The 20,463-nt window shown below is 45.6% G+C and overlaps 1 protein-coding gene across 1 annotated transcript in view; it reads left to right on the top strand.

Annotated features, from left to right (window-relative positions):
* Nucleotides 1–6,067: 6,067 nt before the first annotated feature.
* The window catches only part of DHCR24 (24-dehydrocholesterol reductase), a 30,566-nt gene continuing 16,170 nt past the window's right edge, over nucleotides 6,068–20,463 (top strand). The window contains exons 1-4 of the mRNA XM_077891899.1: nucleotides 6,068–6,362; nucleotides 9,642–9,797; nucleotides 18,529–18,634; nucleotides 19,268–19,386. Of these exons, the coding sequence (XP_077748025.1) occupies nucleotides 6,132–6,362; nucleotides 9,642–9,797; nucleotides 18,529–18,634; nucleotides 19,268–19,386 (612 nt within the window). The 5' untranslated portion in view covers nucleotides 6,068–6,131. The remainder of the gene's footprint in view (nucleotides 6,363–9,641; nucleotides 9,798–18,528; nucleotides 18,635–19,267; nucleotides 19,387–20,463) is intronic.

The raw sequence follows: 20,463 nt of genomic DNA, 5'->3' as shown, positions 1-20,463 counted from the left end.
TAAAGTTTAGGTGTCTCTTTAAAAGGCCTCATACATCTCTTTGCCTGGCTGAACAGTTTGCTTGGACCATATTTGACCTCTTATTGATGTTTCCAGTGATCATTAGGCACATCTATTACCATAAAGAGCTGTCAGACCCACAACTATGCCCTCACGGAGGTTACTTCGAGAGGACTGTTTGTCCCTCATTAAACCGCCCAGGCTGCTTTTCTGTTCATGTGTAGCAATTCCAATACCAGCTGCAACTCACTCCTGCTACACAGCTGTCCCTTCATGTATCAGCCTGTTCCTCTGCCCATTATCCAAAGAATGTCAAGCCACCAAGCTTATTAAATCAGTGGTTTCATTTTACACATCAATTTAAGTCAACAGCCTGTGACTTTGAGATCATTTATCTCTTATGAGGGGTAAGGGCAGAGGCTGTGTAAAAGATCAAAGAGAGTTGCCCCTTTCGGTTGAGAAATGGTAATGACAGATAATTTTCACTGGAAACTCACTACATGCCACAACTTAATCTAGAGCAGTGAAGTAACTTTGCTCAGGGTTAATATATGGGAGTCAGGATTCAAATAAGATTATCAGAATGAGATGGGCACTGCTAACCTTTACTGGGGTCACTGGTATTGCTAACAGTGAGCTGCTGAAGTCTGCCCACTGCGCAAGTGAAGATACATAGGTGTTACTGTTTGTATGTGGCGCTTATTCCCTGACAGTTTTTGTTTAAGGGATTTTCTGGTGTTGTTTGAAGGAATTGAAATTATTCACATTCAAGAATCAAACTGAGAATCAGATGACTTGGGGACACTGGCCTTGTGCTGGGCACTGGGCAAATAGAGATTAGGAGAGCTGCCCTTGGAAAAGGCAGTAATGTGTGGAAGCGTTCTAGGCTGCCAGCGGCCAAGGACAGAAATGGCAAAGCCTTAATTTCTGTGGACTACCTCTCGATCACCAAGACCAGTCAGTCTGAGACATTGGCTTCAGCCTTCCTACCTAGAAAGCACTGAGAACTGGTCATTATGGCAAGCTGGAAAAGGAGATGGTGCTGAATGTCCTTTGTAGTAGGTTGGTCTTAAGCAAACTGCTTGCATGTGTGCTATGAGAGCCATGGGACAGGCTAAATGGTGCAACCAGCTATGTGGTCTGCAATTACTATAGTCACAATAACCATGACAGGGGGTCCTGGCTGGTTCAGTCAGTAGAGCATAAGACTCTTGATCTTTGGGTGGTGAGTTCAAGCCCCATGTTGGGTGCAGAGATTATAAATAAATAAACTTTAACCATGACATTTCATGTCAGTAAGGGCCTGGGGAAATTTTTATTCTTTTTTTTTTTTAAGATTTATTCATCTATTTATGATAGACACAGAGAGAGAGAGAGAGGCAGAGACACAGGCAGAGGGAGAAGCAGGCTCCATGCCGGGAGCCCGATGCAGGACTGGATCCCGGGACTCCAGGATCGCGCCATGGGCCAAAGGCAGGCCCCAAACCGCTGAGCCACCCAGGGATCCCTGGAAATTGTTATTCTTATACTCTGTGGATAGCATTTTTGAAGAGCAATTTGGCAATCGGTTTTAAAATATAATAAGAAAGTTAAGATTTCATGAGTTCAAACACGTGTGATAATGAAAATTTACTGGAAATGCACCCATCATAATTAAACTTTGGAAACAACTTAATTGTCTTTTAACAGCATACTGATTGAACAAATTAAGTTATATACATGCATGCACACATACACACACATCTATCAGTGTACACACAAACATATGCAATAGAATGTAAAGAAGCCATTTAAAATGTCTATAGCACGTGGTTAAATTTTTAAAAAGCAAATTAGAAAGCTTATGTTGAAATGATCTTGTTTTGTAAAATCACATAAGTATGTGTATGTGGGCCTAAAGATAGGTCTAGAAGTATGGTCATAAATATGTGAACTTTAGTTATCTTTGGATGGCATTCCTTTCTTGAACAGCTCTCATTCCTTTGGACCCAAATAATTCACCTGGCTAACTCCTATTAATCCCATTCATCCCATGGTATGTCTGCTTAGTCACCAATTTCTTCCAGAAGCCCTCCCGGAGTGTCTATATAGATGACACTTCATGTGCCTCCATAGCACCCCATAATTCTTTATCATAACACTTAACATCGGTTTATAATTGCTCATGGATGGTCTAGATATCCCACAAGGGTCTGTCAGAGTGTGGACTGCGTCTAGTTTACTACTGTATCCCCAGCATGACTACTACAAAAAGAAAAAACAAAACAAAAACCAGAAAACAAGTGTTGACAAAGAAATGGAGCAGGGGAAAGCATTAGGTATTGCTGGTGGGGATGTAAAATCGTGCAGCCACTGTGGAAAACAGTATGGTGGTTCCTCAAAAATTAAACCTGGAATTACCATATGATCCCGCAATTCCACTTCTGGGTATATACCCAAAAGAATTGAAAGCAAGGTCTTGAAAAGATACTTGTACATCCATATTCACAGCAGCATTGTTCACATGGATAAAACATGGAAGCAACCCAAGTGTCCATTGACAGATGAATGGATAAGTAAAGTGTAGTACATACAATGGAATATTTCAGCCTTAAAAAGGAAGCAAACTCTGCAATATGCTACAACATGGATGAATCTCGAGGACAGGAGGCTAAATGAAATAGCCAATCACAAAAAGACAGATACTGTATGAGATACTGAGAGTCATCAGAATCATAGAGACAGAAAGTAGAATGGTAGTTGCCAGGTGCCGGGGCGGGGGTATGGAGAGTTACTGTTTAGTGGGCGCAGAGTTTCAGATGAAGAGAGCTATGAGAATGGATGGTGGTGTTGGCTGCACAACAACGTGAACGTATTTATTTATTTACTTGTTTATTTTTTAAGATTTTATTTCTTTGAGAGAGCAAGCAAGAGAAAGAACATGAGCAGGGCAGGGAGGGGCAGAGAGAGAGAGAGAAGCCGACTCCCCACTAAGTGGGAAGCCTCACATGGGGCTCGATCCCAGGACTCCAGAATCATGACCTGAGTCAAAGGCAGACGCTTAACTGACTAAATCCTCCATGTGCCCCATGTGAATGTATTTAATACCATCGAACTGTACACTTAAAAATATTTAGGATGGGGCAGCCCGGGTGGCTCAGTGGTTTAGCGCTGTCTTCAGCCCAGGGCGTGATCCTGGAGACCCGGGATCGAGTCCCATGTCAGGCTCCCTGCATAGAGCCTGCTCCTCCCTCTGCCTGTGTCTCTGCCTCTCTCTCTCTCTCTCTGTCTCATGAATAAATAAATAATATCTTAAAAATAATAGGATGACCATTGTTATGTGTATTTTACCACTATAGGAAATCCATTGAAACCTATTAATGGGCCCAAGATAACAAACTGCATGATTCCATTTGGATGACCTTGATCTCTGGAAAAGACAAAACTATACTACTGCGAACAGAGCACTTGTCTCCAGGGGCTAAAGGTGGGGGAAGGATGTAATTCCAAAGGAGGGGGGTGATGAAACAATTCTAGATCTTCACTGTGTTGATTACAAAAACCCTTATATATGCTGAAATTCATAAACTGTACACAAACGATAAGCACCTTTACTATATGTTAATTAAAATGATAAAAATTAACTAATTGGCCCAACCTGGGGTTACTACTTTTCTTGCCTAGACAATAACAGCCCCAAAAGGCTGAGGTTCATGGAGACAGAAAAGAAGAATCAAAGATGCAGGCAGGTAGGCAGGAAGAGAGAATGAGGACCTGCAGGCTGGGTTAACTATTGTTCTGAGTACTTTTTCATTCATTTTCTTTTTTGAGAGTTGTCCCCTAAACCTCAGCCCTATTTGGTTATTGAGGTGTATTCCTCCTTTTCCCAAGGGTAAAACTATTCTGATTACCAGTAATTTTGTGGTTTCTCAACTACAAGGCACTAAACACTTTAGTCCAAAGTTGATTTTTATGTAGAACTTAACTTTCCAGATTACCTCATACCCCAACAATACTCAGGATGGTTAAGCTTTTTTTCTTTTTTTTTTTTTAAGATTTATTCATTTATTTAAGAGAGAGAGCATGCACACAGGCAAGTGAGCAAGTATGGGGGTGGGGTGCAGAGGGAGAGAATCTCAAGCAGACTCCCCGCTGAGCACAGAGCCTGATCTCACATGCAGGGCTCCAGTCCAGGACCCTGAGTTCAAGACCTGAGCCGAAGGCAGATGCTTAACCAACTGGGCCTCCCAGGACCCCCAGAATGGTTAAGCTTTTAAAGCAAAGCCCTCCCTAACAGTTCTAACATTTGAATTCAAACAGAACCAGGGTGAGTTTTCCACAGTGGCTCTATTCTTTACATTTTTGGTGCCCCCTCTTGATTGGAGCTGCTAGAGATATAACTTAAGACAGATCAATAATTTTAAAATTTTTAGTAGCTACCTTTAAAAGGTAAACAGAGCAAGTGAAATCAACTTTAATATTTTATTTAACCCAGCACATCAAAACACTATCCTTGCCACACATAATCAATATTAAATTATTAGTGAAATAGTTCACATTCTCTTCTTTGTACTGTCTTTGGAATCCAGTGTTTTACACTTAACGTTCATTTCAATTTAGCTTAGCCACATACCAGTAGCTGGTAGCTGTTGTATAAGACATTGCTGGGCTAGGCTATTCATTTTTAAAGCCCAGTGCAAACAGCCTCTCACTATGTGGACTTTGATCATTATTGAACATTCGAGCCTCTGCCTACATTCTTCATTCATTCATTGGTCAACAAACCCTGGAGTGTCTACTAGCATCAGGCACTGCGCTAGAAACTGCAAACACAAAAGTGAACGAGGAGACATCGCGTGCCCTAAAGCTCCGTCTGCCAGTGTGAGAGACCCATAAAGAGACAGTGAACAAAATAACGTGTAAGAATCAGGACAGCTGCACTTTATTTTATGAGCACTTGAAAGGGGAAGAAAGTGTCATAAATGTAGTTTTAGAGGTGGCCCGGAGCTGATTCAAGGATGTACGTCTAGCTCTATTAAGGGAATGGTAAGGCCATTGCAGAGGTTCCATGGGGAGCAAAGGTACTGAAAATCTGAGGGATCGTGGGGGCCCAGGGAACCTCCTACGAGTGCATGTTCCTTCTGCCAAAGATGAAAACAGAGGGAAGTGGATAGGTGATAAGCGAGGCCAGTTTAGGACCTCAGTGGTCTAAGTTTAGCTCCTAAAATAAAAATCGCCTGCACTTTCTAAAATTTCAGAAGAGGTAACCAGCTCTCTACAGAATCGAGGTGAAACGCAAAGGACACTGGATTTAATCTTTTGCCGGTCACAGTCCCCGCTCCTCCGTACTGGAGCCCCCCCTGCTCGGGCCTGCCCCACTGCCTGGCACAGTGGCCGCTAGGGCGCATTCACCGTGGCTGCGGGCGGGGGGGGGGGGGGTCCTTCCTTCTTTCCCCTCCTGTCCTATCTGCATCAGCCGAGTGGGAAAGGGGTAAGGGAGCCGTTTTGCACTCTTCTGGGATGCTTCCTCCCTGATAAAATGGAGCTCACCCTACCCCCCGCGCCCCCCGACCTGCTGCAAACTCCACCGAGCCTGCAGAAAGCGCCTGGGGAAATGGCAAGGTGCACCTCGTGGCCTTGAGCGCCCCGCGCGACCCGCCGGCCGCGGTCAGGGCTAAGCGCGCGCTCCCCGCGGGGCCGGGAGTCCGCGGCCGAGCTGCGGGGCGCCCGACCCAGGGCCGTGGGGCGCCGACCCAGCGCGCGGCGGCTGAACGCGGCCCTCGAGCCGGCGTCCCCGCAGCCCCCCGCGCCGCAGGGCGCCCCCGACCCCGCGGGCGCGCGAGTTCCCCAGCCGCCCCTCCCCGCGCGACGGCCGAAGGGGGTGGGGCGGCCCGCCTCCCGCAGCCAATCAGCGCGGCGGCTTCCTGGTCCGATCCCCGGCGCGGCTCGCCATTGGTCGCCAGCCGGGTCTCGGCCCACCGAACCTTGGCGGCCCGAGCCAATCGCGAGGCGGCGAGGCGACCCCCCCGACTCCCGGGGAGCGGGCGGCGGGCGGCGGGCGGCGGGCGCGGGCGGCGGGCGCGGAGCGGCGGCGGCGACGGGCGGCGCGAGCCGGGACCCCCTCCCCCGCGCGGCGCGCCGCCGGCCCCACCATGGAGCCCGCCGTGTCGCTGGCCGTGTGCGCGCTGCTCTTCCTGCTCTGGGTCCGCGTGAAGGGGCTGGAGTTCGTGCTCATCCACCAGCGCTGGGTGTTCGTGTGCCTCTTCCTCCTGCCGCTCTCGCTCATCTTCGACATCTACTACTACGTGCGCGCCTGGGTGGTGTTCAAGCTCAGCAGCGCGCCTCGCCTGCACGGGCAGCGCGTGCGGGACATCCAGAAGCAGGTGAGGGCGCGGGGCGCGGCGGGATGCGCGGCGGGATGCGCGGCGGGATGCGCGCGGCGCTGGGTGCTGCGGGGCCCGGGGGCCCGGGGGCCCAGACCTCACCGGGGGGCGGGGGGCGGGGGGCGCTTCCCGGGAGCGAGGGGTCTGCCCTGCGCGGAGCACCTGCGGGGGCCCCAGAGGGTAGACGGGATCACCAGACCCGGCAAGGTGAGCCGGGAACAGGTGGTGCCGCCGGGCCCGACGCATCCCGGAGACGGGGGCTTCTCGGGGCTGGGGCTGGCGGGAGAGACCGGGGAGTCGGGGAATTGACGGGACGAAGGTGTGTCCGGCGGAGGGTTGGCTGTGAGCCCAGGCCGGGAGTGGGGGAAGGTTGGAAAGTTCCCCTCCGAACTAGGTTGGGGCGGGGTCTAGAGTTGAGAGTTTACTCTGCAGCAGCAAGGAGCTCTTGCCTCTTTGAGAAGGAAGGAAGGACCGAGGTGAGAGGGTAGCACCCAGCCGGGGTGAGGGTGAAGAGCCTTGGGGCGCTGGGCGGGTACTCACTTCTGGAGGAGGCATCCCCAGTAACTCTGTACATCCTCCCCGCCTCCAAACCCCATCCCCCCACCCCGGGTCTGCGCCCCTACGGAGCCCCCGCGGCCGCCCCCGCTGCGGCTCACCCTGGAACCTCCTTCTCTGTGCCCAGGGTTGGCGTGGCCTTCCAGCCTGGGCATTTTCTTGGCCTCCCTCTACGCCTCCTTACGTTCCTCTTAGGAGTGTCAGGTTGCAAAGAGCTTCTGTTTCCTGTCGCCACCCTCAGCGCAGGTGTAGAAGCCTCCATGTTCTGTGGGTGCAGTGCTGGGTGTCGCAAGCAAGAGTGGGAAGATGGATGCTGAGGGCCACTCCTATGAGGCATAAGACCTTGGGCTGGGTAGCAGAATGCAATGTCTGGAATTGCTTTGCCTGGGCTACCCTGGGTTCAGCCGGCCACAGTCACAGCTCCAGAGCTCTGCCTACCCTCCCTCCCCGACTGCACCCTCTTCCCTAGCTCTTTCCATAGGTTCAGATTTCCCTGTTTACTTGTTTGTTGTTTCTCCCCCATACACACACCCCCACCCTCCATCCAAGTGTGGGCTCCTGAAAGGCAGGGACTGTTATTGTCCAAGTCACCTCTGACCCATGGGGCCCTGTCCAGAGCAGCCCAGTGCCTGCTTGTTTAGCTAAAACTAAGCCAGAGGTTCTCACTGGACAAGAAGACAAGGGGCTTGGCCAAACCAGCCTGCTACTCAGCACCTGACACATGCCACGCCCCGAGCCTTGATGTCCATCATTTCTAATCTCACAGCAATCCTAGGAAGACTTAGACCTGTTTTACAGACAGGGAAAAATTGAGGCTGAATCAGTAGTCATGTGTTCAAGGTGGCTATAGCTGGTAAATGGGGCTGGAAACCAGATCAGCCTGGTTTTAGAGCCTGATCTCTGACCTTTCTCCTTTCCCATCCCTTTCCATTCCACCCAGTAGATCTGGTTCTGTTGCCTCACACCTGGCTTGTGGCAATAACCCCCTGACTAGCGGCCCTTTTTCTTGGCCCTCCCCACGTCTCCCTGACTTGCACATACTCACAAGAAGGTCTTTGCACAACAGTACCTTCCTGCCAGATTCCTGCTTGGTTCCCATCAGGATCCAGTCCAACCGGTGGTTCAGGCTTTAAGGCTTCCATACACTCACTACGTGCGGCCCACCCAACAGCTGGAATACAGCACCCAGAATCCATTTCCTACACCCCGGAGTTTGTACGAAGCCCTGGGTTTGCAGAATCAGGCAGGGGCAAGGCCAGATGATCATGGAATCCCTCTTCTGCTCATATACCTCTATTCACAGGGCACCCTGGCCTCAGATGGCAGGAAAGTGCTCCCCCATGTTTTTATTTTATTTTTATTTTATTTTTATTTTTATTTTTTTGCTCCCCCATGTTGAGCTGTTTGTTTACCCAGCCAGCTTCAACCCAGCCCCCTCCACGAGTCTTGGTTGCATGTGGTAGGAGCTCAACTCACACTGGCCTGAGCAGCAAGGGATTTTGTTGGCCCAGATCCCGAAAAGTCCAAGAATAAAACTGGCTCAGGTATGACTAGATCGAGGATTCCCTGTTTCTCATCTTCAGCTTTCCATCCATCTGCCATCTATTGGCTTGGCTTTCGTCTGGGTTGACTTTGTACTCAGGGAGGCCCATCTCCCTGAGGAAACCCCAGCAGTTTCATACAACCGGCTCCACAATCCCAGTAAAACGTGAGTTCCTCTCCTAGAATGGGTCTTATTGTCTTGACTTGGACCCTGGGCCCATCCCTGAACTGGTCACTGTGGCCAAAAGGACAAAATCAGACCTAAGTCACATGCCCATTTTCTGGAGCAGGGGGAGACCCAGCATCACCTGGACCCAAGGAAGATGGAACCTTTAAAAGTGTATGAAGAAGAAACGAATAGTCAAAGGTCATAGCAATAGATGTCCATCTCAGCAGAAAGGGAGCACTTCCTCCTGTGTTCCTGGTGGGTGTGGAGTCTCCTGGGCCATTTGTTCTCTGCGTTGTGTGCTCTGGTCATTTGCAGTAGAGGCTTTGCAAAAGCTCTTCCTTCCATTGGGTTTGTGGTCCTTCCCCACCCCTTCTCTCCCCCTCCAGTGACATATGAGTTAACACATACACTTGCTTAGAACAGGGCTTGGCACATAAGCCTCCATTAACTGTTAACTGTTATTCTCTTCCTGACTATTAACACAAGCCCATCTATCTTTGCAGGCCGGAAGTTGGACAGTCCTGGGTGTGAATCTGGGCTCTGCCCTTCACTTGTTGAGTGACCAAGTTTTTTTGTTTCCCAGCTTTCTCCCCTATAAGAAGGGGCTGGTCATCCCACCCTTCTGGGGTTGTTGTGAGAAATCAATGAGAGAGTGCATAGTAGTTGCCCGGGTGCCCTGCACAGTGGGGGCACCCAGGAGATTGCTATCATTGTAGAGTTCTTTTATTATCGCTGTAAGACCTTGCCTGGGCTTCCCAGTGAGCATTGTTTACATAGCACTTTGATCCTGGATTTTAGCTCTTTCTCCATCCCACTTTGCCATGTGGCACTAGCCAGGGAAGGTTTCAGAGGGAAAGGGCTGCGGGCCTTCCAGTGCCCGGCGGGGTGCAGGGGCTCAGGAAGTGTTTGTTGAAACCTGAAGGCATCACTCCCAGCTCCCTCTCCTGAAAGCAGGGCTGCAAGCTGCTCTATCCCCTGGGGGGCCCATCTTAGTCTCTGTCCTACGCTTGCAGGTACGGGAATGGAAGGAGCAGGGCAGCAAGACCTTCATGTGCACGGGGCGCCCCGGCTGGCTCACTGTCTCGCTGCGGGTTGGGAAGTACAAGAAGACACACAAAAACATCATGATCAACTTGATGGACATTCTGGAGGTGGACACCAAGAAACAGGTGAGAGTGGCACAGTTCCCCGGCCCCAGGGACAGGAGAGGCACCCTCCCTGGTGCGAGTGACCCACAGGGAGACAATTTTAGCCGAGAGGGCCCCGCTCATCACAGAAGGCTCTGCGATCCTTCAAAAAACCTCATGGCTCTGGAAGAGATCAATCATAGCTGTGTCCCCCTGGTGGGCAGACTGAACTCAGGGAGACTCGTTGACTGTCAGCAGTTCCACAGGAGAAAAGGATGGGGAAGTCATGGGCAAAGATGAGAGACAAAACGGAACCTATTTATCCCTTCCTGTTAAGGAAGTATGCTGGCAAAAGACGAGCTATGGAAGTGGCAGGGAGGGTGGGCCTTCTTCCAAGCTTCCTAGGACCCACTTGTTAATAGCCTTAGACACGTGCATCATCTTTGGCCTATCTAGTAACTTTTTTTGAAACCTGGAGCAAGGAAAAAGGAAATAGGTTTATTTGTTTTTTATTTTTTGAAGATTTTTATTTAATTTATTCATGAGAGACCCAGAGAGAGAGGCAGAGACACAGGCAGAGGGAGAAGCAGGCTCCCTGCGGGGAGCCCGATGCGGGACTCCATCCTAGGACCCCGGGATCATGCCAAAGGCAGACACTCAACCACTGGGCCACCCAGGTGCCCCAGAAGGAAATGGGTTTAAGTCAAAGACAGCACAGAGGGATTATGTCCCTTCCTTCCTTCCTTCCTTCCTTCCTTCCTTCCTTCCTTCCTTCCTTCCTTCCTTCCTTCCTTCCTTCCTTCTTCCCTCCCACCCTCCCTCCCTCCCTCTCACCCTTCCTTCATGTCACAGCTTTATTTTTAATGGAAGACAACCTAATACCCTAGACTTATTAGTCTCTAATAGTAGAGACTTATTACGTATGGTATATCCACATAATGGCATTTTGTGGTGAGGCCTTGGCCACAGTGCTTAATGTCCCTGATGTCTTTTCTTTTTTCCTAAGCAATGTTATTGACATACAGTTGGTATGCAGTACTGCACAGGTGTCCAACAATAATACATTTTGGCATATGGACGCAGCCGTGAAGCCATTACCATAATCAAGACAATGAACATGCCCATTGCTCTCAAAGGTTTCCTTGTGCCCCTTGCTAATCCCTGTTTAGCCACCACCACCACCCCACCCCCGCTGCCACATTCCTAGGCAAATAATGACCTGCTTTCCATCACTGGTCTGTATTTAGAGTTTTATATAAATGGAATCAGGCATTGTGTATTTTTTTTTCTTTGGCAACTTTCACTCAGCATAATTATTTTGAGGTTCATCCAGGTTGATCGAAGTATGTATCAGAAATACATTCTGGGGATGCCTAGGTGGCTCACCGGTTGAGCAGCTACCTTTGGCCCGGGGTGTGATCCTGGAGACCTGGGATCAAGTCCCACTTCGGGTTCCCTGCATGGAGCCTGCTTCTCTCTCTGCCTATGGCTCTGCCTTTCTCTCTCTGTGTCTCTCATGAGTAAATAAATAAAATCTTAAAAAAAAAAAAAAAGTGTATTACTTATGAGTGATGCTCCATCTGTATGCACAGATCACAGTTTGTATATCCAATCACTTATCGATGGACATTTGGGTTGTTTCCAGTTTGGGACCAAAGTCACTACGAGCATTTATGTATACTCTGTATGGACACATGCTTTTCCTTTCTTTTGGATAAATACCTGGAAGTGAAATAGCTGAATCATATGATAGGCGTATAGTTAACTTTTAAAGAAACTTAAATTGTTTTCCAAAGGGGCACCTTTGGCTCAGTGGTTGAGCATCTACCGTTAGCTCAGGTCGTGATCCCAGGGTCCTGGGGTGAGTCCCACATTGGGCTGCCCACAGGGAGTCTGCTTCTCCTGCCTGCCTGTGTCTCTGCCTCTCTCTCTGTGTCTCTCATGAATAAATAAATAAAATCTTAAAATATTTTTTTTTTCAAAGTGGCTGTAGCATTTTACATTCCCACGAGTGTTCTAAGTGGCTCCACATCATCAGACTTGGTACAGTTGGTCCTCTTAATTTTAGCCATTCTAGTAGGTGTGTAGTGGTAGCTCATTGTGGTTTTAACTTCCATTTTCCTAATGACTAATGATGTTGGGCATCTTTTCATGTGCATATTTGCCATTTGTAGATCTTTTTTTAATGAAGTACCTGTTCAAATCTTTAAGCTAAAATTTTTATCAGGTTGTTTGTTTTCTTATTATGTGTTCTAGAAACAGGTCCTTCATCAGACACAATTTGCAACTATTTTCTCCCAGTTTTTGACTTCTCTTTAGAAAACTAGAGGTTTTTAATTTTGGTGGAGTTCAGTATATTAGTTTCTTCTTTTATAGATCGTGTTTGTGATGTCTTATTTAAGACATCTTGCCCTAATTCTGTTTTCTTCTAGAAGTATTATGGTTTTCTGCTTTACATTTAGGACCATGATCCAATTTGAGTTAATTTTTGCATGTGATATGAGTAAAAAAAAAATACGTTCTTGCATGTGGATTTTCTATTGTTCTGGCCCCTTTTGTTGAAGAAATAATCCTTTCTCCACTGAATTGCCTTTGCTCCTTTGTTGAAAATCAATTGTCCATATACATAAATCTATTTCTGGACCCTTCTGTTGATCTGTTTGCCCATCTGTATGCCAATTCTATACTGTCTTGATTACTATAGATTCCTAAGTCCCAAAGAATGAGTTGGGAAGAATGCCCTCCTTTTCATTTTAATGAGGGAGTTTGTATAAAATTGGTATTATTTCTTCATGCAGTAATTCATAGACTTAACTAGTGAAACCATCTGGGCCTAGAGTTTTCTCTGTGAGCAAGTTTTTATCTGTAAATTTTTTTAAAAAAAATTTAATAGCCCTACGGCTCTTCATTTTGTTTCTTCTTGGTGAGCTTTGACAGTTTGTGTCACCAAAGGTATTTGTCTATTTCAGGTTGTAGAATAAACTGACATTACGTTATTCGTAATACTCCTGCTATCTTTTGAACATCTGTAGAATCTGTAGTAATGTCACATGTCTCATTCCTGAGATGGGTCATTTGTGACTACTCTCTTCTTCCTGACCAGTTTGGCTAGAGGTTGATCAACTATACTGATATTCCAAAAGAAGCTGCTTTTGGTTTCATTGATTTTTCTCTATTTTTCTTTATTTGTTTCCTATTTCATTGACTTCTGCTTTGATCTTTGTTACTTCCTTTCTTTTACTGACTTTGCATGTAATTTTACTCATGTTAGTCTTCGTTTCTAAGGTAAAAGCTGAGGCCATTGACTTAGGCCTTTCCTTTTTTCTAATATAGATATTTAGTGCTATAAATTTCCCCCTAAGCACTGTTTTAAAACCATCCCACAGATTTTGAATCTTTCCATCTTCATTCAGTTCAAAATACTTTCTGGTTTCCCTTTTGATATTTCTTTCACTCATGGGTTATTTAGAAGCATGTTATTCAGTTTCCAAATACTTGGGAATTTTCCACAGATCTTTCTGTTACCAATTTCTAATTTAATTCAGTTATTGTTAACAAAAATACACTTTATATGATTAGAATGCTTTTCAACTTATCGAGACTTACTTTATGGACCAGAATATGGGCTGTCTTGGTAAATGTTACGTCTGCATCTTTTAAAATGCTATTCTGAAAAAAAATAAAATAAAAATAAATAAATAAATAAAATGCTATTCTGCTGTTTTGGGGTGGCTTCTACTATAAATGTCAATTGGTTGTCAAGTTGATTGATAGTGTTGTTCAAGTTTTCTATATTCTTACGAATTTTCTCTCTGTTCTATCAATGATTGAAGAGATACTGAAATCTCTGCCTGTGATTGTGGATTTATTTCTCTTGTAGCTCCATCATGTTTGGCTTCATGCATTTTGAAGCTCTGTTAAGAAGTATATAAATGTTTAGGATTTTTATGTCCTCTTGATTGAATGATTTATGTCCTCTTGATAAATCCCTTTGCCATTATGAAATGATTGATTTTATTCCTAGTTATCTTCTTCACTCTGAAACTACTTTGTCTGATATTATTAATAAAGTCACTCCACATCTCTTGACCAATGGTGGCATGCTGTACCTTCATATTTAAGTGTGGCCCTTGTAGGCACCTTATAGTTAGGTATTGCTTTTTAATATGATCTAACGATCTCTGCCATTTAATTAAGATGTTAAAACCATGTACAAGGGCGTCTGGGTGGCTCAGTTGGTTGAACACCTGACTCTTGATTTCAGCTCAGGTTATGATCTCAGGGTCGTGAGACCCCAGCCCAGTGTCAGGCTCTGTGCTCAGCACAGTCAACTTAAAATTCTTTCCCTCTCCTTCTTCCCATTCACTCTCTCTCTCTCTCTCTCTCTAAAAAAACAAACAAAAAAACTCACACACATTAGCATTTAATATTATTATCAATAAAATTTGGGTTATATCTGTCACCTTTTTTTTTTTTTTAAAGTAAGCTCCGTGCCCAGTGGGGAGCCCAGTGCTCCAGACCCTGAGACCAGGACTTGAGCAGAAATCAAGGGTCAGATGCTGGGGGCACCTGGGTGGCTCAGTCAATTAAGCTTCTGCCTTTGGCTAAGGTCATGATCTTGGGGTCCTGGGATCAAGCCTCATGTCAGGGCTTCTGCCTTTGCCCCCCAACCCACCCACCCTGTTGTTCTCTCTCTCTCTCTCTCTCTCTCTCTCCTCTCTCTCTCTCTCTCTTAAATAAATAAATAAATAAATAAATAAATAATCAATCTTAAAAAAGTCAGATACCTAACCAACTGAGCCATTCAGGTGCCCCTGTTCTTTGTTTTCTATTTGTCCCTTTGTCCCTTTGTTCTTTGTTTCCTTTCTCCTTCTTTCTTTTTCTTTTTTTTTTTTTCTTTTAGGTAACTAAATAATTTTTGAAATTCTAATTTAGCTCTTTGGTTGGCTTTTTAGCTGTAACTCTTTGTTTTGTGCTTTTAGCAGTTTAGGATTTATAGTTTGCATTTCACTTATCACAGTCCACCTTCAAGTGATAGCATCCTATGTCATGTATATTATTAGAATCTTACAATAATATACTTGCAGCCCTCTCCTCCCCACCTTTGTGCTATTGTCATACTTTTGTATGTTGCAAACCCACAATGCCTTTTTATTTAATAGTCCAGGATCTTTTGAAGAAATATAAATAATAAGAAAAAATCTTATGTACTTACCCATGCAGTTACCATTTCTTCATTCTGGTGTGTGGATTTGTATTTCCATCTGGCTTCATTTTCCTTCTGCCTGAAGGAACTCCTTTGACATTTCTTGTATGATGATTTTGCTGGTGATGAATCTTTCAGCTATTGTATGTCTGAAAACATTTCTTTTATTGCCTTCATTTCTTTTCCAACTTTTATTTTGAGAATCTACATGTAACATAAAGTTTACCATCTTAACCTTTCTTAAAGATTTTACTTATTTATTCATGAAAGACAGAAAGAGAGGCAGAGACATAGGCAGAGGGAGAAGCTGGCTCCCTGTGGGGAGCCTGATGAGGGACTTGATACCCAGGACCCCAGGATCATGACCTGAGCCAAAGGTAGACGCTCAACCACTGAGCCACCCAGGTGCCCTTAACCATTTTTTTAAGTAGACTCCATGCCCAACATGGGATTTGAACCTGCCACCCTGAGATCAAGAGTCACATGCTGCACCAGCTGAGCCAGCCAGTCATCTTCCCATATCAGCCAGTGGATGATAAGCCACTCATCTTACCCACTTTTAATTGTACATTTCTTCAGTGGTATTAAATACATTCACATTGTTTTGCAGCCATCCCCACCATCTATTCCCATAGCTCTTTTCGTTTCATGAAACTGAAACTCCATACCTATTAAACAATTAACTTCCGCCTCTCCCCACTGCCCTGAGTGACCACCGTTACAAATTCTGTCTTAATGATTCTGACTATTCTAAGTATCTCATAAAATCATATAGGGGCAGCCCCAGTGGCGCGCAGCGGTTTAGTGCCGCCTGCAGCCCGAGGTGTGGTCCTGGAGACCTGGGATCGAGTCCCATGTCGGGCTCCCTGCATGGTGCCTGCTTCTCCCTCTGCCTGTGTCTCTGCCTCTCTCTCTCTAGCTGTGTCTCTATGAATAAATAAATAAAATCTTAAAAATAAATAAATAAGTAAATAAATAAATAAATAAAATAAACCTTTAAAAAAACATATAGTATTTGTTTTTTTTGTGCCTATCTTATTTTGCTTGACATAATATCCTCAAAGTTCATCTGTGATATAGCATATTGCAGAATTTCCTTTCTTTTTAAGGCAGAACCATATTTCGCTGTATATATGTACATTTTGCTCATCCATTCACCTGTTGGTGGACATTGGGTTGGTGGACATTGGGTTGTTCTCATGTTTTAGTTATTGTGAATAATGCCACTAGGAACATGGATGTACGAATACCTTTTCGATCCCTGCTTTCAATTCTTTCTGGTATGTACCCCAAACTGGAATTGCTTGATCATATGGTAATTCTGTGTTTAATCTTCTTTGAGAATCTTCCATGCTGTTTTCCACAGCAAGTATACCATTTTACCCTCCCACCAATAGTACACAAGCATTTTAATTTCTCCACATCTTTACTTCCACTTGTTATTTTCTGAGGTTTTGTTTGCTTTTTGATGATCCATCCTAACACATTTAAGGTTGCCTTCATTTTTGAAAGCTGTTTTCACTGGGTATGAAATTCCAGGTTGATAGTATTTTCCCCCCTCAGTACTTTATAAAGATGCTTCACTGTGTTCTTTCCTGTGTTGTTTCCAACAAGAAACCTCTCATTCTTATCTTTGTTCTTTTGTATGTAACATGTCTTCTTTTTCTCTGGCTGCTTCTAAGATTTTTATCAATAATTTTGAGCAATTTTAGTATGATGTGCCTCAGTATTGTTTTTTTTTTCCTCCTAATCCTTGTGCTTGGGATTCATTATAATTTTTGTCAAATTTGGAAAACAGGTCATTATTTCTTTAAGTATTTTTTTCTGCTCCCTGCTCTCTCTTCTTTGAGGACTATGGCAGGTATATGAGACCTTTTGAAATTGTTCCACAGCCCAGCTCACTGAGACACTGTAAAAATTGTAAGCATTTTTTCTCTGTGTGTGTTTCATGTGGGAGAGTTTTGATTGCTGCATCCTAGAATGCATTGCTCTTCCTCCTGCATGGTCAATTCTAGCCAGTGTGTCTTTCATCTCAGATATTGTTTTTGTGTATGGAAGTTTCCTTAGGATCTTTTTACTATCTTTTTAATGTCTCTACTTAACTTTTTTGAATGTAGGGAAGATAGTAGTATAACTACTAGTTTATAATAATTATTTTAATGTTCTTGTTTGCTGATTGTAATATCTTTGTCAAATCTGGGCCTATTTAATCAAAACAGATAGATTGACTTTTCTCCATGTTATGAGTCAAATCTTCCTGCCTCCTTGCATACCTGGTAAACTTTGTATTCTAGACATTGTGAATTTTACCTTTTTGGGTGCTGAATATTTTTTGTATTCCTAAAATCTTCTTGAGATTTGTTCTGGGCCATAGCCATGTTACCAAGAAATAGTTTGATGCTGTTGGGTCTTGATTTTTCAGGTGAGGCCAGAGCAGCATGTAATCTAAGAGTAGTTATTCCTCCTGCTGAGGCAAGATCACACTATACCCATTGCCTTGTGAACCAAGAGGTTTCCAGTCTGGCTTGTGAGAACAGATCTTTCCCTGGATGAACCCTGGTCCTGTGACTTATTACCCATTCTGGTTCCATTTTCTCTGGCCTTGGCCTCAGGTGATTTCCTTATGTGTATGCACTAACCAGTACCCCGCTGAACGCTCAGTGGACATCCTTTGCAGTTCTTCAGAGTCTTCTCTCTGTGCAGTTATCTCCTCTCCAGTGCTCTGTCCTGCAAGCTCTATTCACTCTGATCTTCTGTGGCACTCAGCACAGAGTCCACTGGGCTCCCCTGCCTTTCCCTTCCCTGCACTGCCTGACTCCAGGGAATCAGCCTGGGCATTCACAGAGCTCCCCTTGTTTGTTTCCTGTCCCTCAGCAGTCATTAACTTCATTGCTTGATAATCTTCTATGCTGAAAACTCTTGTTTCCATTTATTTTGTCTGTTTCTTGCTTTTGGGCAGCAGGGTAAACGTGGTCCCTGTTGCTCCGTCTTGGCTGGAAGCAGAAGTCCACGTTTTGACATATGGATGTATCTATCAAAAGTTGTGTTTTCCAAGAATATCTCATGGCAAAGGATGATGGTCGTAGTGTTAAATTTAAAAAGCAAAGCAGAGAAATATGCATAAGTGTGCTTGAATTTGTATATATGTGTGTTTTATTACAACAAACAAAATAGCAAGTGAGGCATGGATGGAAAAAGTCTAAAAGTAAGGACTTCCAGTACTAACACTGACAGCTAGGATGACATGAAGTGGGATGGATGTTTTTTGTCTTCTTCAAAAATGCAGTTTCTTCCAAATAAGTATCTTCTAACATCTAGAAGAGAAATAAACTGAGTATTAAGTGTAAAGATATTTGAAAGGACAAAGTCAAACACTAACAGACCCAGCACCAGAAATTCCATTTACCATCATGAAAGACAGTATCCTGTTCTAGCAAGAGGCTGCAAGGGGCACGTAGGAATCCTATGTGGTCGAGTGGGAAAATTTGGGGTGACAACTGTGTGAAGAAGCCACCAGGAACCCTGGCAACTTCCTTGTGATCAGGGTCTCTCTTCTTGTGTCAATAGATCGTCCGTGTGGAGCCCTTGGTGACCATGGGTCAGGTGACTGCCCTGCTGACCTCCATTGGCTGGACCCTGCCTGTGTTGCCCGAGCTCGATGATCTCACAGTGGGTGAGGACTCAAGACAGGCCAAGGGTCCGAGCTGTGGCCCTGTGATCCACTCCTGTAGGTGGAGTTCCACCCACGGATGCCACTGTTCCATCTGTGACGGAAGTCACTGTCTCTGCTCATCCAGTTTCAAAGGCAGGGTGTTGGCTGCCTGCCTTTCCATCCCTGGGCAGCTCAGGTTATCAGGCCCCACCTTCTCTTTGGTGTGAACCTACATCCCTATGATGCGTGTCCATTATTCTAGTTTTGCCTCAAGGGGCACACAGAATAAGTCTAGTCTGCCTCTCCCTCCGCAGGATTCGTGGTCCCCAAAGCCTTTCCTTTTCCAGGGGAAGCATCTCCAGTTCCTGGAACTGTTCTCAAAGAATATAGCTTCCTACCACCCAGCCAACCCTTACCTCACCCCTGACAGGCTCTCCTACCCATCCCCCTTACCTCGAAGAAGCCCTCAGACTCCTGTCCAAGCCTCTCTTGCTCTCCAGATCCACAGAGGTGGGAAATCTACCCCAAGCAGCCAGCTGTATCATACCTCCTTTGGGCTATGAGCAACCCCAGCTCCTGTGAAGTGCCCTTTACCCTATCTCCCCTGGCCCTGCACCCCACAGTTCTGCCTGGCTGACATGCGTGTCTCTGCAGGGGGCTTGATCATGGGCACAGGCATCGAGTCATCATCCCACAAGTACGGCCTGTTCCAACACATCTGCACTGCCTATGAGCTGGTCCTGGCTGATGGCAGCTTTGTGCGGTGCACACCGGTGAGTTCAGAGATGGGGGACATCCCTGGGCATCAAGTATCCTGGGGCTGGGGAGGCAGGACCCTGGTAGTGCTTCATTTCAAACACAACTATTCAGTCTGGGTCTGTGTCCATAATATTAACAAAGATTGATAGAACCCCGTATAGGGGCTCAGATATGTTGTAAATGCTTCGTATATATTAAGTAATTTAATCCTTCAATAACTTCATGAGGTATGATTATTATCCACATTTTATAGATAGGAAACTAAAGCACAGAGAGATTAATAAACCTCCCCCAAGATTACACAGCTAGGAAATCCCACGCAGCTCGGATTCAAACCCAAATTGTCAGGCTCCCAGATTCCTGCCTGTAGCCATTTATTACACCATTCTGCCTCTCTCAAGGGCAAGTCAGGTCTGAGCCACAGAGCTCTATGCCAAATGTTGTAAGGTGTTACTAAAAGTGCCTAGAGGGGCTGTTTTGGAAAAATAAAAGATAATTTTACTGCCCAAAGTGGGATGCAGACATTTAAGGCATTTACCCTGATGAGTGGGACAGGATTGAAACTTTGTTTATAAGATTTTGTTCAGGGATCCCTGGGTGGCGCAGCGGTTTGGCGCCTGCCTTTGGCCCAGAGCGTGATCCTGGAGACCCGGGATCGAATCCCACGTCAGGCTCCCGGTGCATGGAGCCTGCTTCTCCCTCTGCCTGTGTCTCTGCCTCTCTCTCTCTCTCTGTGACTATCATAAATAAATTTAAAAAAAAAAAAATTTAAAAAAAAAAAATAAGATTTTGTTTATTTATTTGAGAGAGACAGAGAGCACGAGCAGCAGGGGCAGAGGAGAAGGAGAGAGAGAATCCCAAGCAGACCCTATACGGAGCAGAGCCCAATGTGGGGTTTGATCTCATGACCTGAACCGAATAAACCTCATTGGCTATGATACTGCCACTGTGCAAAGCACGACCTGAGCCAAAATCAAGAGTCAGGTGCCTTCTGTGAGCCTCCCTGAGACAGAGGGCAGTATAAGTTCACACGTCATGCTGAAGCTGCAGAGGGAAAGCAGGCCCAGAAAGTCCTGTTGCTGAAGTTCCTT

Source organism: Canis aureus, chromosome 3 (assembly GCF_053574225.1).
Source record: "Canis aureus isolate CA01 chromosome 3, VMU_Caureus_v.1.0, whole genome shotgun sequence".
Taxonomy (NCBI): Eukaryota; Metazoa; Chordata; class Mammalia; order Carnivora; family Canidae; genus Canis; species Canis aureus.
This window is presented reverse-complemented; position numbering and strand designations above follow the sequence as displayed.